Source organism: Urocitellus parryii, chromosome 4 (genome assembly GCF_045843805.1).
Source record: "Urocitellus parryii isolate mUroPar1 chromosome 4, mUroPar1.hap1, whole genome shotgun sequence".
NCBI classification, from domain to species: domain Eukaryota; kingdom Metazoa; phylum Chordata; class Mammalia; order Rodentia; family Sciuridae; genus Urocitellus; species Urocitellus parryii.
The window spans coordinates 47,216,860-47,244,160 of NC_135534.1; the positions used below are offsets into that span (position 1 = coordinate 47,216,860).

Genomic DNA, 27,301 nt, shown 5'->3' on the forward strand with positions numbered 1-27,301 from the left:
CACATGCTTTTAAGGGGATCGCAGCGAGCCCTGCTAGTAGAGTCTACTCCCCTCCCTCTTTCCATAATTGCTTCTCTTTCATTTCCATATTCTGCCATTCATCTGACCCTGGATTCTGATTTTTTATTCCCTAGAGCCTCCTTGAAATCTGTATCCCCAATTTATCTAAGGGTGCTTTGCTCAGGAAGCAACATGTGGGAGGTGGCGGTACCCAGGACCTTATGCTATCCCCGTAGCCAGGCCTGTACTGGCCATGAGCCCAATGGGCAGCTGCTTGCCCCACCCCTGATACGGCCTCTGCAGGGGTACTAGGCTGTCTGCCAGGTTGGGCCTGGGAAAGGACCCAGCCACATTTCACATGGGCTGTGGGGACAGAGTACGGAGATCCTAGGACATCTTTATCCTCAAATCACATTTCTGTGGCTAAGAGTGGCAGAAGAACAGGACCCAGGTGTTGAGAGCCACAGCCGAAGGGGCCCCAGCAAACCGCAGTCTGGCTGGGCACAATTCAGGAGCCACTTGTCAAAAGAAACAAACTTTATTTTTAGAACCACACACCACACCACACAGCTCCTCAGGAAAAATCCTCAGAGCCCAACTGCCACCACCGGCTTCCCACAAGCCTCTCAACCTCCCCCATTCCTCCTGCTCTTGAGGCCGATTGGCTGGGTCGCATGGGCGGAGCCAAAAAAAGTCCCCCAATGAGCAGCTCCGTGGTCTGAAAGGGTGGGGAAACAGCCCAATAAGCATCACCGCAGAGGAGCCCATCAGTTGGCAGCTAGAAGTTTGCTGGGGCTGCTGTGAGCCAATCATCAGCTGGCAGCTTGCTTTGTCCTCTCTACCAAACTGAAGTACTAAACAAGGAGGTCCATTTGCTTTCCCAGCTCTCAAAACTGACAAGTGATTCAGACAGAAGGGCATAGCAAAAAACAACTCTCCCATTTTTTCAGTCTCTGAGCCTTTCTGGTTTTACTGTAACTCTGTTTCAGGACCAAAGAAATTTAAAATCTAGTCACCTTTGGAGTAAAATCCAATTTCCTTGGCAGGGCTGTATGGGCCTGGTCCCTACAAACATATTTGATTTACCTCTTGCCATTCTCATTCCGTGTCTCAGCCATATTGGAATTTCAGCAACGTGAAACCCAGTGCGCTTGTTCATGCATTCATCTATACATATTTATTGAGGGCATATTGTGGGTTAAACACTGATAAACGTGGCAGTGTTTAAAGAGAGAAGCAAAGTCCCATGCAACTTATATTCTGGAGAGGAGTGAGGAGAAGTAAGCCATAAACAGGCGATGAATTAACAAGAAAATTTTTATCATGATCTATGCATGAAGACAGTAAAACATGAGATAGGGGAGGGTGGGACCAGGGAAAGGGAGTAGCCCATTCTGTTTGGTGGTCAGGGGAAGTCCTCTATAAGAGGATGATGTAGAGGTGAGGCCAGATTGATATAAGTCAAATTTGCAAAACTTTGAGGAAAGGCATTCTTGGCAGAAGGAATGGCATGTGCAAGTGCCCTGAAGCAAGAATGAGCTTAGCGTGTAGCCGAATCAAAGTGAGCAAGAGGGAAAATAGACTGTGATAAGATCTGGGAGGAAGATAGAAGTCTCACATGAGGTGCCAGGATTCCTCTGGGCTTTGCTCATCTTCAACCCCAGCCCTCTCACCCTTACCAGGATTACTCCAATACATTCTTCAGGTCTTCGTTCCTTAGTCATAGATCTTTCGTGCTTAAGTTATGGGCCTGCTTTTTCATTGTCATCCCTATCAGACTTTAAGCTACTTGAAAACAATAAACTCATTCATCAGTGCCTAGAATAGTAAGTGTTCAGTTATGGATAAGTGCATGGATGTTTGGCTGGCCAAGCAGGTATGAATGAATGAACAAAATAGCTGTGAAACCTTCACCTATAAGACATTCAAAGAAGGACCTAGGATGACTGGGAGCAATCTGAACCCTCACTCTTCTAGGATTTGTGCATAGGGAACCAGCCTATTCAGAAATCGCCCCCAAACACCAGGCTCTCTGTACTTGTTTGAATAATTGCATCTTTTGCCTTCATATTCTGATCTCCTTGAGTAATGTTTGGTAGGGCAACCCCTGAGGCTAACCCTGGAGGCTGGATAAACCCCTTGGACCCTCAGCAGAATAAGTACTTTATAGACACGTTTTTTAGCCTGGTGCAGGGCTTTGGAGTCAGTTCAGGTGGGATTCAAGTCCTTTTTATGTCACTTGTGTATGATTCAGGGCAAGTTGGTCAACCTCTTTGAACTTCACTTTCATTACCTGTAATGAAAGAATAATAACATCTCCTGCCTTGTGGATTTGTGTGATAAGAAGAGTTAATAAAGTGCTTAGCTCAGGTTTTCATTTTATGTATAGTTAGTGATAGCTGCCATTGCCATTGTCCCTATCCTTCAATAGAGATAATTTATCATAAGTAATATGTTTATTCATGTGAGTGCCTCTACCTCTCTGGGCTTGACAGTCCTGACTTTGCAGGATTGCTGTAAGGATTCGAGATGGTCTCTGTCAAATTCCTGGTACACAGTAGGACGCATCATATATCAGCAACCAAACATTGGACATTTAAAAAAAAAAATAATAATACCTTGACTGACTGCTGTAGAGAGGTGGAAAGTCAATGAAGGTAGCATGTTCCAGAGCTTCAGACTGGCTGAGGCTAAGCTAAGGCAGGTTGTATGACTTGCCCTGGTGGAAGGAAGAGAGAAGGATTCTTCAGGCAGAAATGAATATAGAGGAGAGACCTAGCAACCATTGAATGTCTTTTCTCTTTTCTTTGTCTGGTTTGTCAGTCCTTACAACTTCACAAGGGATTTTGCCAATAGCCACTCTGCTGATGCAAGAGGCAGCCTCCGCTTGGCAGTCGGGCTATTTCATTTATTTCGCAGCCTCCAACTTTAGGGGCAGCAGCCTGGAGAGTTCTGGAGTGTGCTGCCAGAGCCGTTTGGCCCTCTATTGTTAATTCAGGTAGAGCAGGCTGAGCATGAAAGTTATCAGGATTATCTTCCCCCATCCCAGGGGGACTGACCTGTTTAACTCTAAGGGAAAGAAGAGACCAATTTCTGTCTCGGTTGCTCTCCACCAACGCTTTCCTCACATACTAGGAACTAATTTGAGCGAGCAAGCTTTCCTGAATGCTCTCCAGATACTTTGGGCCCTTTTCTCTTCAACCTTTTGTACAAGTCTGTTGATTGTGTCCAGGGTGGGTTCTGATTTGTGAGCCTACACTGCTTCAGAGACTGGGGATCAGTGCTCAGAACTCAAAATCTGTCAACATAGGCTAAGCCAGCTTCTCATGGCAGAATGTCTGCCTTTTGACCTGGCTTTGATCAAAGCCTCCAAAACATCAGTGGCCTGACCCTGTTCTTAGCTGCTAGTTTGGCCATCTAGGTAAGATGATTGGGGTGGAAATCCCTCCAATGGTAATACAATAGAAGAGGTGTGCCTGCCAGGAGGACACAAGCCCCTTCATGCTGTCATTCCTGTTCCTGCCTCAACCTTTGAATGACATATGTAGGGTGTGTCTGTGTGTTTTTAGAATTAAGATAGCAGGAAATTCTATTATTTATTGCCTGGTAAGATAAAGGGTTTAGAGACAGGACAAAATAATAGTTAGTGCACAACTACTTGGTAAGATCTATTAAGTTCCAAGTTCTTGGTAAGAAAAGGAATAAGATAAGTATTGCCAATGATAAATAAGTGTTCTTGCGATTTGCAGGGAGAAATAAGAATTTGTTCTAAGCAGACACAGCATTTTGTGATGTGCAGTTGTGATGTGCAGAAAATGAATGGACTCAGCTTTATCCTATTATAAGCTTAGCCTTTCTCCTTGGTTAGGAAGTACATTTAGTTACTAACAATGAAATACCCCTAATAAGTCCTAGGAACTGGGGGAATAATTAAGGTGGCATAATCAAATGAGGTTTTAGTTTTCTCCAGGAATCTGGAGGTAGGGTATCTAGGCTGGTACAGTAGCTTCATGATGCTATCAGGAACCCTGAGTTCTTTATGCCCAAGTTTTAGTGTGTGATTTTCATCCTCATTTTTGTTACCTTGCCATCCAATAGAGTTTAAATTTCAGGCAAGAAGAAGAGAAGGGTTATCTAAACCTGTGTTCTTTTAAGGACTTTACTGGAAGACCTACCCAATACTTTCTGCTTACACTTATTTACTGGGCCAGTGTTACATATGACCACTCTCAGCTTCAAGGGAGACTGGGAAATATAAGTTTTTTGCTGGATATACTGTTGCTTTGAAAAAAAAATGGGGCAAAGAAGAAAAGAATAAATGTTGGAATAGTACAACATCTTTCTGTATATTCTCTCTAATTCTCACAAGGAAGTAGAGCCTATTATCCCATTTCACAGATGAGAAACATGATATTGGAGAGGTCACTTGCCCAAGGTCACTCAGTTCAACTGTGATAGAGTCTGTTCTTGAATTCACAATTGACTGGCTCTAAGCCCTATGCCCTCTGATTTTATCTTTTTTGGTACCGGGTACTAAGCCATTGAACAACACCCCTAGCTCTTTTTAATTTTTTATTTATCTTTTTTTAAATTTTGAGACAGTGTTTTACTAAGTTGGTTAGGGCCTTTCTAAGTGCTGAGGCTGGCCTTGAACTTGCAATCCTCCTTCTCAGCTTCCCAAACCACTGGGATTACAGCTGTGTGGCACAACTCCCTGCTGGGTTGTTGTCTTTAAAAAGTGACACATATGAACAAAATGGTCACTGAGTGTCAGGAATTCTCTGTGGTTTTGGGCCATCACTGATCTATTTGTTCATGATGGTAGTGATGACCTGCACAGAAACAACAGCTCATCTGGAAAGGCTTGTGTCATCTTAGCTGAGCATCTGATCTCTTCCTGGCCAAGTCCTCTGAATGACACAGTCCTAGACAGCCAAGGGGTGCTTCATTCTTTCCCACCATTGTGCTGAATTGAGCATTGCAGATCTCTTTTGTGATAAGTCTCCTGACTTGAGAAGTTATGTGTTGAGTTGTTGAGAATGCAAGGAGGCAACTGAAAACTCTTTTTGGCCTTAGATCTCATAGCTTAGGATGTTAAATGTTTAATTCAGGGAAGGTTGGGCAATATGGAACATTACCTGCACCTTTCTCACCTGCAGCCACAACCTGAACATTGTGGGACCAAAGGTGCATATTATGTAAGTCCTAGGAACTGGGGGAATAAGGAGCTGTTTATAACCCAGAAGTAAACTGCTCGATGACAAGCAGACTACCAGCCTTTTAGCCACCCTCTAAAGGTTTGTTTTGCATTGAGTGCTGGTATTAATCTGAAGAAAAGGATATATAATCCCTATAAAATTGATTTCCAGGAATTACTAGCATGTATCCTCATACATACACATGCAATAAGGACTGTAATTTTTGTTATAAAATAAACTCCCAGGCTAGAGGAGACTAACAAACTCCATGTTGTAAAGTTAAGTATTTATAAGAATACTATTAAATGTTACCATGGCTAACTTGAACTTGAGAGTCATATGGCTTTAAAGGCAGAGGCTATTTTCCCTACTACTTTCTTATATCCCGGGTATCTGTCCCAATAAGGCATGGATAGGTGTTCAGTAAACCCATGGTGGTTGGTTAGTAAAGAAAGCAAATACAATTTGTTGGGCTGAGACATTGCACTTATAATCCTTAGGTTCTGAAGCTGAAGAAGCCCTCATTTCCCTTCAGTTCTAATGCCATATATGTTGGTGGCATGTTTATTTCCTATCTGGCTCTTAATGACAAGGTGCTGTTTGTCTCTGGGGTATGAATAACAAGAAGATAGTTACTTGGGTTTCCCAATTGGAGTAACCACTTGGAAATATTGGAGCAAGTGAATCCAAAGTGGTGTGCTGGGTCATAAAGCTTCCTCGACCCAGAAGGCCGAGCTTTCATCATCTCAATGGCAGCCTGAGCACATCCTCCATGGGTGGTTTCCTGAAATAGTAAAGAACATAAGAGCCATGTTAGCCAACTTGATGGATGCTGGTGGGTTACACTGATGAGGAGTAAAGGAAGGAAGGAAAGTTTAATTTCAATATGCACACCTTCCTAAGCCTGTGTAAGAATCAATTTTTCTTGAAGTAGAGATCCGTGAATATTTCTCATATTTTCTTACTTCTGGAGCTGGTAGACCCACTGAATGTTAGCAGTGGAGAGGTTCTTAGAGGTCACTATTTCAGAGTGTCATTATAAAATGATGTAACAGTCCTTCCAATTAAGTAATAAAAACCAAAGTCTTAATGAGAAAAGGAGTTTATTGGTTCTCAACCAGAAAGTTTGAGAATGTATTTGGTTTAGGTGTGGCTCTATCTGGGACCTCGGGCCTAGTATGACTCTATTTCTCTCTAGTTGCTTTCTTTGGTGTTGGCTTCATTCTCAGTGTCTTTCCACATAGTTGCAGCAGCTCTCAAGAGTAGCTCTAGCCAAAGTCCCAGGGCTAACTCTAATTGGCCTGGGTTGGGCCATGAACCAGTCACTGAAACTCTGAGGCCTCAGGGGGACAAAGAGTAGCAGAGACAGCAGGGCCCAAACTATGTGGACTGGAGTGGGGGGGGATCCCTAAATGAAAATAATGCTGTTATCAGAAGGGCAATGGATGAAGGTGTGGATGGGAAGGAAGGACGTCCCCTAGTGATGAATAAAGGGAGGTCTTAAGGAGCATTATTATTATTATTTTTTTTTTCTCACAAGTCTTAGGATATCCATGGAAAAGGGCATTAGGACATTGACAGAAGCATGATTGCTTTTCTCAGTTCTCCATGCCTAAATTGTGCTGGGAGTGTATTTTCACTTCATACTAATATTTTGTTTGCCAGATTGGGTTGATTCTGTCCTGTGCTGATTGTTAGTAGCTGAGGTTCTAAGGTTGCTGCAAGGATACCTGGGGTCTGGCTGTTGAGATGTAAATGTAGCAGTATTTCCATTATATTTTCTGAGATTGAAATGGAGACCCTACTGGCTTGACCATTTTTCAGTAATGCATCTTAACAAATAATTTTTTTTTAAATTTCAGATCATAGGAAAGAATGAACACTCCCCCAGTAAATTCTACAGAGCTAGAATATCTTAATGCCAAAACCTGATAAAAATATTCCCAAATAAAAACTATAGGTCAATTGAGAGAGAGAGAGAGAGAGAGAGAGAGAGAGAGAGAGAGAGAGAGAGAGAGAGATTGATTGAGAGAGAGAGAGAGAGAGAGAGAGAGAGAGAGAAGCAGCTTAAGACCAGAACCTTTTTACCAAGGAGTGCAGCTGGACTGCCGCCCCATTAAGCATCTTTTTCTAGTCCATCTGGGCTAGAGCATGTTCCTCAGACTCCAGTGGGAATGCAGACTTAATTAGGACTTATCCCAAGGAGGAGGAAGAGGGGCAGTTTACAGTGGGAGATGAGCCCTCTGCTGTGTTTCAGAGCTCCTTCTCTAGTCTCAGTTCATACCCTGAGCTATCATCCTCTCTTCTCCTTCATAATTGCTGGGTTTGCATGGAGGCAAACCACAGACACACATATGGAAAGTCAATAGAAGTGGAGGCTAGAGCACAGGGGCTCTGGAGTTCATCTGGGTTTAACCCCTGGTGTCACTGAGTTCCACCTGTATGATTTAGGCCAAATCATTGGTTTCCTCTGTGTCTCCATTTCCTTAGCTCTAAAATCAGACTACTAATACAGGATCATTAGGTCAGTGCTATTGGGTTCCTGTTTGAGCTGTTCCCTGATAAGATAAAGTGGTTGTATGGAGGGGTACCTGTTCTCTTGTTACTAAATCTGAAAAGTATTAATTAAGTTGCCAGTTTTACTTTTGTCTGTGCTAGACACCAATAGAAGAGATCCTGGGCTCAGGATCTTGGGCTCCAAGCTGGACTGCCCCACACAGCCATGTGGACAAACAGCAGAAAGGCAGGATCAGTAATACAGAGTAGGATGGGAACACGTCACGGATTTCATGAAATTGTCACTTGTTCTTTTATGCAGTAGTACTTACAGAGTGCCATTCCATACCAGTCATTTTGCAGAAGTTCTGGACATACACAATGATCAGGCCTCTTGTCCAAAGGAAACTGTACTCTAACACAGAGTTTGGTTCCCAGTATAATTAGCGAACAATAGGGTCAGCATAAGGTGTCATCCTAAATTAAGGGTCTGTGTCAGGGGTGGCTTCCTGGAGGAGGTAACATTTAAGCCAGATCCCCAAAAGAGTGAAGGATGGGGCATGAAAGGTGTTTGAAGCAGAGAGAATAGTCTGTGCAAAGGCCCAGAGGTGAGTGAGTGTAATGTATGTATCGAGGAGTCTTGGCTGTGGAATTGGCTGAATTTGTTGCTGTTTTTTGCAGGGACATGGAGAAGGTGGAGCGGCAGGCAGTGCCCCAAGCCAACCACACAGAATTGTGTCGAGACTGTGGCCGTGTTGGACCTGGACATTCGAGAGATTGTCCTCATTGTGGCCATGATGATTCCTTTGGCTTTGAGAGGCGGGAGCAGGAGGAAGAGCGGTACCGTTCTCAAAAGGACCCACTGGAGGGGAAGAGGGACAGGAGCAAGTCCAGGTCCCCGTATTCACCAGCAGAGGAGGATTCCTTATTTGTGGATTTACCCAGTGGTCCGAGAGGCCAGCAGGCACAGCCACAGCGGGCAGAGAAGAATGGTGTGCTCCCCATCTATACTCCAGGAGAGCAGAACGGGACTGGCGGGTACCAACGGGCCTTTCCTCCAAGGGCCAACCCAGAGAAGCACAGCCAGAGGAAGAGCAGCCTGGCCCAGGCAGAGGCCTGGGCAAAGGCCCAGAAGGGAGATGGCAGAAGGTCAGTTGTAGACTCGGGATCTTGCTAATAATGGGCATAATAATGTAGAAACAATGGCTATCATTTCCTCAGCACTCACTGGGTAAATGCCTGCCTTAAACTCTTTACCTCCATTATCTACATAAATCCCTCTAACAGCCTGGCAAGGAGGAATGATATCTCTAATTTATAGACAGAGAAACTGGGGCATAGAGAAGTGAAGGAACCTACCCAGGGCACAGAGACTAGAGGCAAAGCCAGAGTTCACACCTGGGTCTGTGGGTCTCCCAAGCCCACACAGAGTTACACCAAGGTGTCTGTGCTCCTCTTTGATGATGCTTGAGATAGTAATGGATCTTCTCTTTTGCTTCTTTCTCTCTGCACCTGAGAAATATTTGTAGAAATGAAAGTAAATACAGATCCATGATTTCATTCTAGGCACATGGAGAAGTGCTCAGACCCTGTTGACATTAGGTTTTATCAAGCCCATTCCTTCAAGAAGTGATCTTTAATTGTTTAGAAGAGGTGCATCTCTTGCTATTTGCAAAGCACTATCTGCATCATATTCTAATTTTAAATTAATTAGGACACATTTATGAACATGAAAAATCCAGGATCACCCAGCTTCTCTGCTGTCCCCAGTAACCACTGTACTTTGTCTTCATTATGAAGACATGACAAATTCCCTCACTGTCTTCAGCCTTCTGAAAACAAACCACTGAAAGGAGAGGAGATAGTAAAGCTAATGTGAATTTAGAAAGCCCTCCAGGGTCTGGAGAGGCAATGGTAGATGTACCAGAGCTCAGTGTGCCACAGGCCTGATGACATGTTCTAAAATGTTGTTGAGACCCAGACTGTCTGCCTGTGGCTCTGCAGACTGTGGTACTCCTCAGGGAACAGTTTGGGCCTGTTTTCAGATGTGTGGAGCTGTATGCATGGATTGCTATGACCCTCCCTTAATCTGCTCTAGCTGGGTTATTGTGAGGATGGACCTAGAGAAATCACAATGGAATCCCTTTAAGTGATTGAGAGACATAGCTGGGCAACAAACCAGGGAAGGCCTTTTATTTGGTAACTAAGATACCTTCCCACTCCCACCTTGGAATGACCAGGTGTCAATTCTTTTTTTTCCCCCCTCCCCTTTCAACTTTGTGTCTTATTGAAAATAGAAAGCTACTGCCCCAGGCAGGGGAGTGAAGCTGCTCTCCTTGGTGCTGGGGTAGGTGACCCCTACCCAGGTAGTGAGTGTAAGATGACCCACTGCTAAGAGAGGTTAGAAAATTGGCAGGGGTGGTATCATATGGGGGTCCTCATTTTCCAAGGTAAGGCATTTGAATTTTATTTGAAAAAACAATGGGAAATCACTGTAAGTCTTTAAGCAGGTAAGTGATGTGATCTGATTAATATTTTTCAAAGAAAATAAGAGTCTAGGAGGAGGCTACTGGTAATGATGGAAATAGAAATAAACAGATTTGAGGTGTTTTTGAAGATGGAAATCATGAAGTTTATCAATGCATTGGATGTGCAGGTTGAAGGGAAAAGAGGAATGAGGATGATCCCTAGATTTTGACTTGAGTAACTAAGTGGTTGCTGAAATGAGAAAGGCTAAGCAAAGAATAGGTTTGGAGAAAATCAGGATTTCCATTTTGGAATGTCAGTGGAGAGGGCTGCAGGTGGACCTGGACTTGGTGTTCAGGTTTATAGGTAGATGTGGTGCCTTGAGCCAGGTGTATGCACAGCCCAGGGAAGTGAGCTTGATGGGGAGTGCTGTATATGTGGCATGTCCAGGAGAAAATGACCAGTAGGTTATAAGGAATGTGAGTATAGTCAGTAGAGAGATTAGTGGTCATTGCTCTGGAGGTGATAACTGATGGCTCTGGCAGTAGTTACTTACCCAAGGTAGAATGCTTAGAGCCATGATTCTTAATCCTGGCCTTGCAATTTGATCATGAGCTTTAATTGATCTGGGGTAAAGTAAAGGCATTGTATGTTTTAAGAGCTCTCCTGGTGATCCCACCAGTATATGGCCACAGTTAAGAAACTGTTGCTTGGCTAAACAAGCCTAACTTGAGAGGTTCAATACTGATGGAGGCCTCATTTCCATGCCCTGAAATCTGCTTTCATTGGCCTGGGTTACAGCCTGGGCATCAGGATTTTAAAAAGCACATGCTTTCCTATCCTTCCTCCCTCGATAATTCTCACATGCAGACAGGGATGAAAATTCCTAGCTCAGAGTGAGCTATAGCAGAGAGCCAAAGACAGAACCCTGGGAATCCCCAGGCCAACGCCTAGGCAAAAACAGTCTCCTTAAAGGGAACTGAGAGCTGGGTGTGGTGGCGCACATATGTAATCCCAGTGCTTGGGAGACCGAGGCAGGAGGATTGTGAATTCAAAGCCAGCCTCAACAAAAGTGAGAAATTAAGCAACTCAGCAAGAACCTGTCTCTAAATATACAAAAAAAGGGCTGGGGATGTGGCTCAGGTATAGACCAGAGAAGTGAGTTTGATGGGGAGTGGTCAAATGCTCCTGAGTTCAATCCCTGGTCCCCCCCACCCAAAGAAAAAAGAATGAAGCAGGAGATGAAGGAGGATAACTGGAGTGTTCTGTGGAGACAGTGTCCATAGGAAGGAGTTTGGTCAGCAGTGCAGAGTGCTGTGAATGAGGACTTCTCCCTAGCTGTGGTACCTTCCAAGGTGGGTGCCCCTAAAGAAAAGTCTGGAACTTCAGGGTCTCTATTGGTCTTTTGCTCATGACTACAGGTTTTTTTTTCCTATGAGTTTCTGGGTGGTCTTTAAATGGACAGAGCTGTATTGCTGTCCTTAATAGAGAATTTCAAAGGTAGGTCAGGAAACAAAGTCATAGGAGGGGAAGAAACCAATGAGATGACACTGAGAACTCTTTTGTGGTGAAAGGACTTTCAAAAAAAGGGGTGACTGGCAATTTAAAGTTGTTAATTGTGAAATGTCACAGCATAACTATTTCTGGCAATTCACAAGCTCTGCTACAAATGACCTGTATTAGGGAACAGGGGTAAGCATCAGGAAGCTGAAGGATAAGTCAACAAGGAGAGGAGAGGTGGCTGGGAAGGTCACTGGACTTTCTTAGAATGTGAGGTTGGCATTTGAGCCATTCTTATCTAAGGAGCAGGGGACATTAGGTCTGTGGAGAACATTGTTCATAGGCTTTGGAGATTGTTGACACACAAAGGAATTTCAGTCTAGCAGTGGAAGCAGATCTCAAAGGTCTGAAAAGAGAATAAGAGTAATTGAAGACGGAGTACAGGGAAGAAAGTGCTGTCAATCTCTGAGTCTGCTTAGATCACTGATATTTCACTTGTTTCTTGAAAGGTCTATATCTTGCATTCCCAGATATTTTTTTTTCTTAAAGATATATGTGTAATTTCTAACAGTATGTGGTAAATAGATCTGGCCGCTTAATAAGGAACCTCCACCATTTTCCACTGGAAAATATAGAAGATGGATATCTCTGCTTTGTGTGTAATTAAGACTGTGCTAATCTCATTATCATTAGACTGAGCACGTTAAGGTATTTGGATTGCATTGTGATCCTGTATTCATGACTTTAGACCACACAGGGAATTATTCCTAACTGTTCTTTTGGTACTTGAAGGTATATATTATATTTCACATCATTCAACTGCTTCACAATATGGTTTATAGGAATCAGACTGTCATAGCTTAGTGTATTAGTACATTCTAAGAGCTTGTTTTGAAATTCTAGCCTTATACCCCCTCCCCCACTGCATAGTTTAAAGTAAAGCATCCTTGTAAAATAAAAAGGCAGAGATGGAGACTGAGAAGGGGACTCAAACACTGCTATAAGGAACAGTAGGAAGTCCTGCATGATTGATGTGGAAGTTGAATTTGATGTGGAAGGAATTTCTGCTGCATAAATAATTGGTTACAAAAAATGGTTTCACACTTTGAAATATTTCACACACATTTGTAGTGGGTTTATTGGAATATCCTGCTTAGTGCCTTTTGGGATGGGGAGACCCCATAGCTACAGATCAGGGTATGAGGACAAAAGACTTTGAATCTCATTTTGGGGGGGTAAGACTGGGGTGGGGGCCAGCAAATAGATCTGCTGTCAGGGCAGAGCTGCTTTGGGAGCTCCCACCTCTTCCTGGGAGTCTTTATCTCATCTTCTGGCTATCTCCCATGTCTTTTACTCTGGTAAAGTCAGAGCCTACCATTGTACTTATATCTTGGGGTCATCCTCAAGTGGTAGACATTATGTAAATGGAGGGTACAGGCTGTAGGATGAGCTCAGGGCCTGGGGTGCCGACCAGTAGGGGCCTCTGATTATCCAGGCACAGCAGACAGGCTCCCAGAGTGGGCTGCTGAGCAGATCACATGCAAGAGGACAGGCCTGGTCTGGGGGACTTCCTGGTGTAGGGGCTAAGACCTTCCAGATGCTATAGGAAGGCACAGAGAGTGAGCTGCAGAACCAGACAGAAGGGTTGAGGGTGGGAGCATAGCTGGGACATGCTTTGCGTGCTTAACATTTTCTTTAGGCAGAATGAACAATGGCTGCTAAAGTCCTGCTCTTCCCAGGGGAAGCCCTCAGCCTGGTTTTTGCCCCCACCACCACCTCCATCAGATGCAGGCAGGTGCTGCCTACCGCAGAGAAAACATTCCTATCTAAATTTGAGAAATCAAAAGCTAACCCTGCCACCTAGTGGCAAGCAAACACACTTGGTGCACAGGTCAGGTCTGGGTTGAAGAGATCTTAAAATATCCTTCTGCAACCTGCAAAGTAACCATTAAAGGGGATTAAAAAAAAACTATTTGAATGATATGTATTGCTAATCCTCACAACAATCTATTAAGTGGTTCTTGCTATCCCCTTTTTATACTGAGGAAAATGAGATTCAGAGGACAGAAATGACATTGCCTGAGTTCAGGTAACTAGAAATGATTAAATGAACTGAGGTTAAGACAATTAGAAGAGCACTTCTCAAACTTCAGGGAGAGTCAGAATCACCTGGAGTGGGGGCTGTTAAAAGAGGTGACCAGCCTCTGCCCCAGAGCTTCTGATTTGTAGGTCTGTGGTGGAACTGATAACCTGCACTTTAAAATTTTATTTTTAATTAAAAAGTCATAATTATATAATATATATATATTTGTGAGATACATGTAATATTTTATATATGTATATTGTAGAATGGTTAAATTAAGTAAATTAATATGTCACCTCATCTATTATTTTTTAGTGTTGAGAATACTTTGAGCTTTGAACAATTTTGAAATGTGCTATAGTCACCACATTATTCCACAGAACTCTAATTTTTGTTCTTCCTGTCTAACTGAAATTTTGTCCCCTTTGACCAACATCTCCCTCTCACTATCCTCCTATTTCCAATCTCTAGAAACCACAGTTCTGCTCTTTGCTTCTTTGAGTTCCACATTTTAATATTTTACATATAAGTGAGATCATACAGAATCTATCATTCTTTTCCTGATTAATTTCACTAACATACGTTTTTAACAAGTACCCAGATGGTGCTGATGCTGCTGGTCTGTGGACCACACTTTGAGTAGCATTGGCATAGAACTGTGTCTGGCACATTGTGGTACTATATCAAAGTCTGTTAGATAAAACTGATAAAAACAGGATCAGGTATTGAACTCAGGCATGACTCCAAACCTGATCTCTTTTTACAATCATACTTACAGGTTAGACTTTAAGGCTTAATAAAGCTCCATAATTTGTCCCTTACTGAGTTTTTCATCCTTCTTAGAAAATAAGATGACTAAGTTCTTAGTGGTTTTCAAAGTCATATCCAGATCTTGAAGCGCTTATTGAAGGACTAGTTATATGTGTCAGGAGTTCCCCCAGACTGTGGAATATACCACAGAGTATGAGACACAGTTCTTTTCCTTCAAGAATTTTCATCTTGGCTGGGGAAGACACTTCTTGCATGTATGAAAAGGTCACATCCACAAAGGACCTTGGAAACAGTATAGACAGTGTGATAACGAAGTTAAACAAAGGAGGAATGTTGAAGGCTACAGCATTGTGAAGGCCCCCATTAGAAAGGCATGGGCCACTGTCCTGGAGAATAAGATTTGGGTAAATAGTGGGAGGATAACCTATACAGATTGGGGAGGGAAGAAGAGTGTTATGAGAATAAAGAGGGGGAAGGTGGTGCACACTGGTGGAAGATCTTGTCGGAGAATGCCTTATTCCTTTAGGTTCTCATTTACTCATCAGAATAGCTGTATGAGGCAGGTAATGCTGTCTCACACTATAGGTAGTGAGGCTGAGACCTAGCAGTCAGAAAGACACCTAGAGTTGCATAGCCAGTGAATGTTAGTGCTTGGCTACTACCTGCTTTTTCCCTGTGAGAAGTTGATCGGGTGTGGACAGCAGTGGGCTGGGACCAGGGTGAAGCTCATTTTCAGGCTCCAGCAGGTGTGGGGCTGTGCCTGACAGAGAGTGCCTCCTTAAGGTTTGAGCCCTAGGCATCTGGCTTGCCCCAGCTGAGTCCTAGCCCTGGTAGGAGGAGGAGTAAGAAAACACTAGGGCTGCAGGATGCATTGAGGCCAGGTGCAGGAATTTAGATTTGATTTCATAAATCTATGGGGAAGTTTGGAGTATGGGAGTGATTGGATCAGAGCAGGTGACTGTTCAGGTTAGGAATGATTTAGGAAGGTCTTCCAGTAATCTGGGTGAGATCATTAATCAGTATCTAGACTAGAATAGTAGGAAGGGGAGGAACTATGGTAGCCATTTCCTTTAAGAGTCTCCAGAACTTGGTCCTAGGATCCCAGGCAGAGGGAAAGTCTCAGGAACCCAGATGTACAAAAAGCCTTTTCTAGACATGAGCACACCCTGAGTTGCATGTGTGCTGCTGGCAAGAGGGACAGAAGGATTAGGCCACTCAATCACACTACACTGGAAGAGAGGAACATGGGGCAGATGGTAGGGAGCTGGCAAACAAAACTACTTTTGGAGTCTTCTACAAAAGTAGTTGGAGCCTGGAGTCCTGGGTGTCTGCTTTATCATTATTTGGGGTTCTTATAGGACTCCCCAACATGCCTGGTTTTGTGGATATACTGAACTCTGTTCCCTTGCTTGGTGGCCTGACCTGTCCTTCCCTTTCTCCTCAGCCTTCCCTCAGACCAGACACTTCCTCGCCAGGGTCCTAGCCAACCCCTGTCCTTCCCAGAAAACTATCAGACTCTGCCCAAGAGTGCCCGACACCCCTCGGGGGGCTCTTCACCCCCTCCCCGGAACCTGCCAAGTGACTACAAATACGCACAAGATCGAGCCAGTCACCTGAAGATGTCCAGTGAGGAGCGCCGGGCACACCGGGATGGCACCGTGTGGCAGCTGTATGAGTGGCAGCAGCGCCAGCAGTTCCGGCATGGTAGCCCCACAGCACCCATCTGTGCTGGCTCCCTGGAGTTCTCTGACCAGGGCCGGAGCAGGAGCATGCTGGAAGTGCCCCGCTCCATCTCTGTGCCTCCATCTCCCTCTGATATCCCTCCCCCCGGACCTCCAAGGGTCTTCCCACCTCGGCGGCCACACACGCCAGCAGAAAGGGTTACTGTGAAGCCACCGGACCAGAGGAGGAGTGTGGACATCTCACTAGGGGCTTCTCCCAAAAAGGCACGTGGCCATACCATCAAGGTAAGGCTTGAAAACCTGTCATGTGCCTGGGGTCTGGCCTTTGGGTGTCAAGAACCTCACCTGGCTTGAGTACAGATTTGAGCTAGTGGAACTAATAATAACAGCTAACTTTATGCAGTACTTTTGGAAGCAAGTGTAGTTCTAGAAGTTTTATTTTAATTCTTACCAAAACCCTTTGAAGTAGGTGCTGTGATGGGTCCATTCCACAGATGAGAACTCAGAGACATTGAAGAGAAAATAACTTGCACAGGTCACACAGTCTGCTGATCAGGAAAAGATGTCTGTGCTCAATCAGTTCAGTTATTTACAGCCCAACATAACTTTTAACTCTCCAAGGGGCTTTCACAGTTTTCTGTGCTGTACCCTTTGAGGAAGATATGTATTCCTATTTTACAGTCAGGAATCTGGAACTCAAAGAGGTGAAGTAGCATGTGGTAGGCTGACCTGGGAGAGAGTGCCCAAGGCCTTCTTTCCTTGCCTCACTGTGACTTTTTGATTCCCCACCTGCAGAACTCTTCTCATGTGGACCGACGCTCCATGCCCTCGATGGGTTACATGACCCACACTGTCAGTGCTCCCAGTTTACATGGAAAATCGGTAAGCAGCCCCTCATCTCTTCCTCCAGGTGTGTGATAGAATACAGCCTGTGAGAACTTATCTACTGGGGGTTTTCCTCCTCCCTGAGTCATGCAATCTATCAGGCAGCTTTAACCCCTGTTTAGAGATGAAGAAACTCAGGCTCAAAGGAATCCGGTGACTTGCTTGGCATCATGCAGCTGGCCCTTCAAAGACGAACTTAAGGGGAAGTCCAAGGGAATGCTGGACTCGGCTTCTCTTTTGAATAGAATTTTGTCAAAAGCATATTCCAGCCACTTGCTCTCTCCCAGTAGCTTCCCTCCTTTTTTCCCTGGTCTTTACAATGATTAATTAACTCTTCCTTCAAAGTTCGAGTCTGGGGGCTGGGAGTATAGCTTAGTGGTAGAATGGTTGCCAACGTGCAGGAAGTCCTGGGTTCAATCCCCAGCACCACAAAAAACAAAAAGTTGTTTTTTTTTTTTTTTAAACCAACCTCAAGTCTGGGTGAGGTTGCACTGTTGGTTGCAGCTTTCCTGAGAAAACAACTTCCTGTAGCCCTTTGCTACCACTGCCTTTATTTGTCCTAATGACAAAATTAATGCAATCATTACTTAGTGGTGTAGCATCAGTGCTATCCCGGCACCGGGGCGAAGAGTATAATTAAAGTGGCGTGCCCCTGTGGTGGCTAATTTCTTCCTGATGTGTCTACACACCTGCAGCTGGAGGAGCTCTCACTGCTTCTCACCCGGTTGCGGCGGCACCAGGCCAAGTTGGCCAGTGTGCGAGATTTCGCTGTCGGCCAGTTACTGCAGCGCTACCTGACCTTTCCCACCTGCCAGGTTAGCGCTGGTGGCTTCTCCCAGGGCCGGGGTGTGACATGCTGGCCCATGATCCCCTGTGCTGTGCTCTGGTCTGTCTTTTCTGTCTGGCTCTCTCCCTTATTCCCTGCCTGTTTGCTTCTGGGTGCCACCACCAGATGCTGCACCAGTGGTGGAGCCTGCCCTCTGGCATTGGGGAGGGGTCTGCATGTCATGTGAGAAACCTGAAGCGTGGCTTCGCAAGCCGTACGTAGTGACTGTGAAGCTGGTGTGTGGTTGTGTCTGAAGGGCTATGCCAGCTGTCAGCCTTGTTGCCACTTTGGGCACTCCTTGGGATGCTGAAAGACACATGTGGGTCAGCCTGGAGGGAGAATACAGGGGCCTTCTCTTTTCTGGACCATGCCCTGCTGACTTGCAAAGCATCTCACATTTCATCCTGTTGAGCTTTGCAGTACCATGGGAGAGCTTAGGTGGGATGAAATTTTTATCACACAAACACAAAGCAAGTAGATCCAGAAGGGAAGGGGACTTATCCAGGATTCCTTGCAAAACCTATCTGTCGCAGTGTTCTAAACAGTGTCCAGGACATTAGGCTTTGCAGTCAGTCTCTTTGAGGACTGGCCAGAGAGTTGCTCTCCCAAGCATCTTGAGCAGCTCGAAGAAACAGATTCCTCCCCTGAGTTGTCCTCAGGTAGGGATAGGTTCAGCCTCTTGAGGCTGGTCCCTCCAGGCTGCACAGAAGTAGATGGGATAGATGAGGGTGATGGAACTGTCACCTTCCTTCCCTGTCCTGTTTTAGCAAGAACTAAGAGACTCAGGAATATATTTAGAAAAATGAATGTAAGAGCTTTGTGGTGGTACATTCCTGTAACCCCAACTGCTTGAGAGGCTAAGGCAGGAGGATGGCAAGTTCAAGGACAGACTGGGCAACTTAATGAGACCCTGTCCAAAATAAAATTTTAAAGAAGGTCTGGGGACATAACTCAGTGGTACAGCACTTGCCTAGCATACATAAGGCTCTGGACTCAATCCCCAGTACTGAAGGAAAAAAAAAAAAAGGAAAAGAAAATGAAAAACGATTGTAAAGGGAAATATATAAAAACCATAAATTGTGGTTTGGGTGATTTTTAATAACATTCTCCAGCTCTGTCTTTTCTACTCCTGTGGAAAGTAGTAGGGACTAGGCTGATTGGCGAAGTAGGGATGGAAAAGGGGCAATGTAAAGACATAAATAAGACCTTGCAAGCCACAAGCTTCCTAGACAGTGGTCCTTCAGTTCTTCCCATGTTTAAAAGCACCACCTGAACTTCTAATGTGATTGTTTCATGTCAGAGCTGTGCATGATCCCACCTTCCACAGCCCTGGCTTGTTTAACTGGGAGACCCTCTCTTAGTTTCTAAAAATGTGGCACCTGGACCATTCTTAAGCTCTCTCAGCCTCTTAGTCTCACTGTTGGTTTCACAAGAGAGCATGAGTTCTAAGGAATCAAAAAAGCTTTTGCTTATTTTCACTGTTTCTGATAATTACACCAAAGAGCTCAACAGATAATAGGAGATGCCACAAGCAGATAGGTCTGATCCTGGGACTTCTTCCTCTAACTCTTGACATGGCCACATTGGCTTTATGCTGAGTAAAAAGAGCAAGACTTCAGGAAACTTCCACTGGCTGCCAATGCTTATTGTTCTGGAAACCACCATCATATTGGGACCTCCTGAATTACCCAAGTCATCTTCCTGACTCTTCTAGGAATTCATCCATGCCAGTCAGGGTCATTTTACTTCATGCATGTGAAGTGGCCCAGTCCAAAGGTTTGATGACAAGAATTGATGGCTAGGGTTGGAACGCAGTGGTAGAGTGCTTTCCTAGCACATGTGAGGCACTGGGTTCATTCCTCAGCACCACATCAAAATAAATAAATTAAATAAAGGTATTGTGTCCATCTATAGCTAAAAAAAAAGAATCGAAACTGATGTAACCCTAGTTCAGGTATAGCATGTGCTCTTCCAGGTAGACTCCCCCTCATTCTGCCCAGCATCTGCTTCAACTGCTCTGCTGTCCTAGTCCTCTGGTAGGAGCCTTTCTACCAGAATGTTATGCTGCGGAGTGGGATGGGGGGGCAAGCTGGCTTTGCCCACAGTGACCTGCAGTCTCCACTGTGCCAAAAGAGCTCTGTGAGTTATAGCCAGACATTTGTGCTTCCTCCGTGGCCCTGGATGTGTTGGTCTGCCGTGGCCTCTTGTTTCCAAAGCTGTGCAATGTAAATGATTCACTTGTGAAGCCCCTAGTTATGAAAAGTCTTGGTGTTCATACTGTTTGGTTTTCTTTTTTCCCTCCCTGTGTTTCCTGTGAAGGCTGATGATACCTACCTCCAGCTGAAGAAAGACTTGGAGTACCTGGATCTAAAGGTAAGTGGCATCAGGGATCCTGCCTTCCTCTGACACTCACCTTTCTGACAGTGTCACTTCCTTGGAGCTGAGCACAAAGCCAAAGGCCATGTAGTCTTATCAAATCTGGATCCCAAATGAAGAAATCTCTTATATGAATCAGAAAAATTTCATTTCTTACAGCCTCAAACTCTGGCTCTCCACAGTTTTTTTTTTTTTTTTTTAAATTCTGCTATAAGGGATCTGGCTTACATAATGAGGGCCCAAGATCTTGATCTTTTCTCCCCTTGGTCAGAACCAAAGTTCCCCCTAAAATAACCATTCACTTTTTTTAGAGCCTCTGGTAGGAGCAGGGGTTTGTGTTTGGTTCCTGGGGTACCACTGATATGTATTTTAGCCACAAGTGGCTTGGTGCATTATTTGGTTTTGTTGCTGTGGAGCAAGTTGCACATGGAATTACGTGATTTCAGGGCTTACCAATAACCTCCCTCCTTCATTTAGAGATGAATGCTAGACACACACCCCCCACCCCCCACCCCACACCCCCACACCCCCACCCCACCCCCCCCCCATAGGTGGTAAAGCTCCAGGCATTGACTCAGCCTGCACAGCACAGAGAACTGGTGAAGGCTCCTGAAAGAGAGCTGCTTTTGTTTCTCCCCACAGCTCTCTGAAAGCCCCCACTGTGAACAGCACTCCTTAGGCCTGAGCCATGAAAAGACTGAAGGAATGTGACCTTTAATCAACCAAGGGTGGGTGAGGAGCTTGTGAGACACCCAGGCAACTGCCATGGGGCTGTGCCTCCCATGGTCCCCAAGAGTACCTGGCTTGAGATGTTTTAACATGGGGGTCTCCATCCAGCCTTGCAGAGCAGGGGCATGAATGGTAGGCCCCAAGGAGGCAAATGGGGGTGGGGTCTCATGCTTAAGTACCATTAGGGCCTTTCTGATCTCAAATTTTTAAACTGTCTGGGAAAAGAAAATAATCTCCAAATAACAGACTTTTGTACAATGACTGTATAAAGATCTGTTTGGATCCCTTCTCAGCTGAAGTTGTGAAAAGTACTGTGGACTTACAGGAAGACTTTTTGGAGAAGGTGGCAGATGTGTGAAACATTGAAGAGCCAGGAGTTGGAGTTGGTTGAGATTAAAGGAAAGGGAACAACAGGAGCCAAGGAGACCCCAAGTATGGTGAAGTTGCAAGGGCCATGGAGTGGAGGCCGAGGCAGGATCCTGGTTTTATCCTGGTCCTTAAGAAGGAAGGTTAGCACAAAGTCAAACCTGGTTGAGGTCATGAGGAAAAGTAGGAGATTACTCTCCAGATCACGGCATCTATCTATCTATCTTCCTTCCTCCCTCCCTCCCTCCCTCCTTTCCTCCCTCCCTCCTTTCCTCCCTCCCTCTCTCCCTCCCTCCCTCCCTCCCTCCCTCCCTCCCTCTCTCCCTTCTTTCCTTTCTTTTTTTTTTTTTTTTTTGCTGTGATAGGGATTGAACCACAGGGTCTTAAGCATACTTGGTAAGCTTTTTACCACTGAGCTACACAACCAGCCCCCAAGATCAGGACATCTTTTCAGCTTACATGACAATCAGATCACACAGAGCTTAAGTGACTTAAATAAGGTAGTACCTCAGGATTCAGAGTGCTCAAATGTGACTGTGTGGTCTGAATGTGGCAGACCAGCTCATCATCCTGCATTGTTAGGAAGGCAGGGTCCTTCTCATGAGGCCCATGGAGAGAGGTTCACCAGCCCCCATATCCCTCTGCTCTGTGCAGTACCATATCCCCATTCCTTGGTCTTTCTGATAACCAATTATAGCCACCTGCTAGGTTCTTCTTGCCCCTACCCTGTGACCAAGGAGTCAGTCCAGAAGTACTTATGGAGTCTCTACAACGGACTGGGCCTGTGGGAGAGGCTTGGCTCAGCAGCTGCACAGGCATACACAAAACTGCGCCTGGTGCACAGTGCCTGAGCAACGGCTATAGGAATTACCCATCTCCTAATTCCTGTTTGAATGTAATAGCGGACACTCAGAGGTGGTCCTGGAGTGAAGCTACACCTTGAGTTTGTTTTATTCAGCTTCATAAAATTTGAGCTATGAGAGATTGAAGAAGGAAAAATTGAGGTGTGGGATAACACAGTAGATCTAGGAGTCCCTGTGTGTCCTGACTCTAAAAAAACGCTTAATAATAGTAGAGGGTGTTTTGTGTGCCAGTTACTGCGTTTGACTTCAATTGAATTATTTAAACCTCACAGTAGCCCTATATGAGAGGTAGTGGTATCATTTTTTAAATGACTGAGGCTCAGAGGTGGTAAATGACTTTCCCAGGGCTCCACAGCAGTTATGGGGAGGGGCAGATGGTATTTGGTATAGCTCTCTCAAACCTGTACTTTTAATCTCCACACCACATGGCCTCTCTTAAAGATTGCTTCTACTACTGTGTTTCTATAGTAGAGTAGACTGGGCTCACCAGCAACACTTGTGAGGAGAGGTCCTGGCCTTTACACTGTGTGTATGTGTCATCAGTCTGCTGTGACTGCCAGAAAGGCTACCCACCGCCTGAATGTCCCACTTCAGGATCCAGACAAAGGGAAGACTGAATCAGGGGAGAAGGGTTTAGAGCCTGAAGAACTATTGCTAGGTATTTTAAGTGGGATGCTTTTGGTTTCAAGTGTTCAAAACCCAACCAATCTGCTAAGTCACAGGGGAATATACCACCAGGACCATGGTGCGTGCCTGTAATACCAGTGGCTTGGAAGGCTGAAGCAGGAGGATCACAAGGCCGATCTGGGCAACTTAGCAAGATCCTTTCTCCAGGGGGAAAAAAAAAAATCAAAAGGGTTAGAAATTTGGTTTAGTAATAGAGTGCCCTGGGTTCTATCCCCAGTATCACAAAACAACAACAAAAAAGGGAATATACCAATTCCTATATCCAGAAGCAATGTTCCAGGGGCTCTTTGAAGACACTCTATACTAATGGGTGCTTAGAGAGTGTTTACTTCTCAGCATTTTACTTGGTTGTGCCAGGGTGAACAGGACTCCACATTGATCAGACAGCTGTCCCTGCCTGGCCCAGGGTTTGGGGACTTAGTGTCCACTTATGTCATTTAATCCTCTCAGCAACCTTGAGCCATAGAAACTAATATCTCTGTCTTACTAACCAGGAACCCAGGTCTCAGAGAAGTTAAGTAATTTCTGCAAAGCTACACGGCTGGAAATGACTTCACCCCTGCATTCTTTTTTTCATATACAATATACTTTGCCACCCCAGAGTTGTCTTCTTTGACTTGTATTTCTGGCATGTAAGTTCTGCTATTCAGAACCTTCTACCCTAGCTGGCTTAAAAGAGTGGGTGGTGTGGGGGACCCATTATTATTGACAGCTTGAATTGGTTTATTTTCAATTTATTTTTAGTTTGTTATTTATTTATTTGAGGGGTCTCAATATGTTGCCCAGGCTGGTCTATAACTTCTGGACTTAAGTGATCTTCTTGCCTTAGCCTCCAGGGTAGCTGGAACTATAGGTATACTCTACTGCACAGGCTTTGAGTTGTTTTGATGTGTCTATGAAGGACAACCAGGAAGGTGAGGTGGAGGAGGGTGTCTGTGGCTGCTCAGGAGGTGCCTTTGCAGATCAGAAAGTTGTGGTCAACTTCAGAGGGGCCCATGTCTTTGGTGAGGAACATGCCACCAATGACTTCATGTCTATTAGACTCTGGACTCTTTCTGTTTGAGTCTAAAATCAGTGCTTCTGTGTTCAGGGTCTGGTTCCAAAGTCAGCTTCTGGGGCAGAGTTTTTTAAGTTATTATCTGGGACATCATCTACTTCCAGAACACCTGGAAGCTTGATTTTAAAATGCAGATCTAAGCCTGCTTTGGTAGAGTGCTCTTATCACAGCTGCTGGGGAGGCTGAGGCAGTAAAATTGCTTGAACCCAGGAGTTTGAGGCTAGCCTGGACAATATAGTGAAACCTCATCTCTTTAAAATAAAAAAAGAAAGAAAAAGAAAAAACCCAAAAACAGATCTGAAGGGAAGGGCTTTATTGATTTAGAGCCTCTGGTACCAGAATTAAGTAATCAAGTTCTGATGTATTCTTGGGCTCACTGAAGTTTGAGTTTTGTTGTTCTAGAGCAGAGATTATTAATCCTGGCCATCAACTGAAACTACCAGGAAAGTGTTTTATTATTGTTGTTTTGTTCGGGTACCAGAGATTAAACCCAGGGGCACTTAACCACTGAGCCACATCCCTAGCCCTTTTAAAAATTTTTATTTAGAGACAGGATCTCACTAAGTTGCTTAGGGCCTTGCTGCATTGCTGAGGCTGGATTTGAACAAGTGATCCTTCCACTTCAACCTCCTTAGCCACTGGGATTTACAGGCATGTGCCACCACATCCAGTTGCCAGGGAGCATTAAATGAATATAAATGGTTGAGTTCTACTCCTTAGAAACTGTGATTTAATACTCAGGTATTACTCTTTGAAAAAAGCAAAAAGAATAAAAGAAAATCCTTTAGGTGTTTGTTATATGCAGCTAGGGTTGAAAGATCTTCAGACCAACAGCAATACCCAGGAATTTGTTAGGAATGCAAAAATCTTAGGTCCCATCCTAGACCTGCTCAGTGAGAACCTCCATGGTGGGTCCCAGCAAATGTGTTTGTTTACAAGCCCTCTAGGTGATTCTGAAGCATTGTAAAGGTTAAGAATTATTGATTTGGAGCGTTAGTTCTCAGTCTTGACTGCACATTAGAATCACCAAGGAGAGCTGTTGTCATTTATCCTAACTGGAGGCCTAATGCTGGGTTCACAAAATCTGACTATTCCAATAACTTAAGAAAACGGCAAAGAAAGCATGGAAAAACACACAGAAGTACCTTTTCAAAATCCATGACGACTCTCTGACCTTAAGGGTTGGAGGAAAGAGCGAGCCACTAGAATTCTTTATTCTTATTTAGGGGACACACAAGGGGAAGTTCCATGGAACATTCTATCCCCAAAATGGCAAAGGGGTAGGATTACAAAGGAACAGGTGAGTGTGACTCAACCCCACCCGGTGACACCTACTCCTGGAGCCACACCTCATTACCCGAGTGGAGGTAAAGCCCAAATTATTGCTGGGCACGATAATTGTTCAGTATCTCTTTCTCAGGACTAAAGGGCATGTATTTCCAGAGCAGCTCCTGACAGAGGGCTTTGAAGAATCCCTATGCTGGACTGAGGGTGTAGCCCAGGGATAGAGTATTTGCCTCATACACATGAGGTCCTGGATTCAATTCCCAGCATTGGAGGGGAAAAAAAACAAAAAACCCTAGTGCTTACTCAGGTTCCATTCCAGACCAGTTACCTCAGGATCTCCTGAGGTAGGACTCAAAGATCAGTATTTTTAAAAGTTCCCCAGGTGATTCCAGTCTTCAACCAAGGTTAAAAAATCCACTGTCCTAGAGGAAGAGAACAATGTTTCCTTAAAGGAGCTATAAGTATTTGGAACCTTTGGTGTAAGACATCATCATTTAGGTGCATCCCAAGGGTGGAGATGAAAAGTCCAAAGGGACTTAAGTTGGAAAACGTTGGGCAGCAGTGAGGTTAATGCATTGGCACAATTCTAAACACAGATTTGATGTCTTAGAGAACATGCTGAGGGAGGCAAGGAAGAAACAAAATTCTCCTTTGTCTTCTGTGGCAGAACCAGGAAGGATGTGGGCTCTGAAGCAGTCCTGTCACATAAACAGCCTGTACAAGATCCCTTTGCCCAGGGCTTTAGTGTGCTCCATTTCACAGAGGAGTCTAGAAAGGTCCCACAGCTGGGAATAAGCATCACCAAGATTCATTTTAATTGCGCTACTCACGTCCTCCTTAAGGTTCCCCTTCTCCAGTTCCCCAGGTTCTGGCTGCTTCAAGTGTTGTCTGATGTCTTACCTGTTACGTTTTGTTGTATTTGCCTTTTTGTTTGGAACAGATTAAAAATAATGAACCCTTGATCAACGTGCTTTACAAAGTGCTGAAGAAGTCAGCACGGGGCTGTCGGCCCAGGAGAAGCGTAAGATGATCTGATCCGTGTCTCCGAGTGGGGCCATTCCATTGCTTCTAGCTCAGTGCCGGCTCCATCACTCGCTTAACCAGTTGCTCTCCTGATCGCCCCAGGCTTCCTGCAAGTCATTTCGGTTTATTTTCTTTAAATGAAGTTCTCTGCAGCATTGTGGCTGATGCACCAGGCTGAGCTGCTCATCTGTGGTGCTCTGTGACTCCCATCTTTTGTGCTGCCAGCGGGTGGGGAGCTTGCCTGGCTTGCCTCCAGCTTGTGTTGTGTTTCCATTCTCACTTGTCTGCCTCCATGGCAAGGGCTCATCTAGACAGGGTTGAGCATGAGTTTCTTGGGAGGGAACAGCAGTTACTAGTCCCTTGGAGGAGCCAGGGTATCCTCAAGAGTCCACCTTGGCCCTGGCCTCTTCTTGAGGGCAGGTAGATATTTGGATAACAATCTGGGGCTGGACTAGAGTAAAACCAGCCACCCCATACCCGCTTTGACTGACACAGAATAACCACAGACTACACCATGGCCAGCCTTCCAAGGGAGGCTGCAGGTTGGGGAGCAGGTGGCGTGTCCAGCCATTCTGGGCCCTGAGAAGGTGTGTTGGGATGTGGTGGAAGAGAGGTAAGATGCCTGGTGGGGGGCTTTGATTCCCCTCTTTTGCAAAGATTCTTTCCAATGGATGAGCACCATGAATGTTCACTTTTTCTGGTGACAGATACTGGGGTTTTGCACTGTTGATGTCTAAATGGATTTAAACATTGCCATCACAAAGCATAATTTTAAAAGGAAACTTAGCTTTAATATATTACATATGGATATAATATTTCTTAGTAGCCTCTGCTCTCTGAAATGGAACTAATTTCAGACACTTAAAGGGCCTCTGAGCTGTGTGAACAGGCATCAGGTAGCCCGTGCTCTGCAGCCTGTGGCCTTTACTCCATAGTAACAATCTACCTTATTTTGAAAAGTTCATGAACTCAATAAGTGAACATTTTCTGAATATTCTTAGTGTAC

At 44.8% G+C, this 27,301-nt stretch overlaps 1 protein-coding gene across 1 annotated transcript in view; it reads left to right on the forward strand.

Moving 5' to 3' along the window:
• Window positions 1-27,301, forward strand: part of Plekha7 (pleckstrin homology domain containing A7) — a 210,750-nt gene that overhangs the window by 155,185 nt on the left and 28,264 nt on the right. Inside the window, exons 10-13 of the mRNA XM_026399024.2 lie at window positions 8,376-8,843; window positions 15,959-16,481; window positions 16,992-17,078; window positions 20,227-20,280. Coding sequence (XP_026254809.1) covers window positions 8,376-8,843; window positions 15,959-16,481; window positions 16,992-17,078; window positions 20,227-20,280 — 1,132 coding nt within the window. The remainder of the gene's footprint in view (window positions 1-8,375; window positions 8,844-15,958; window positions 16,482-16,991; window positions 17,079-20,226; window positions 20,281-27,301) is intronic.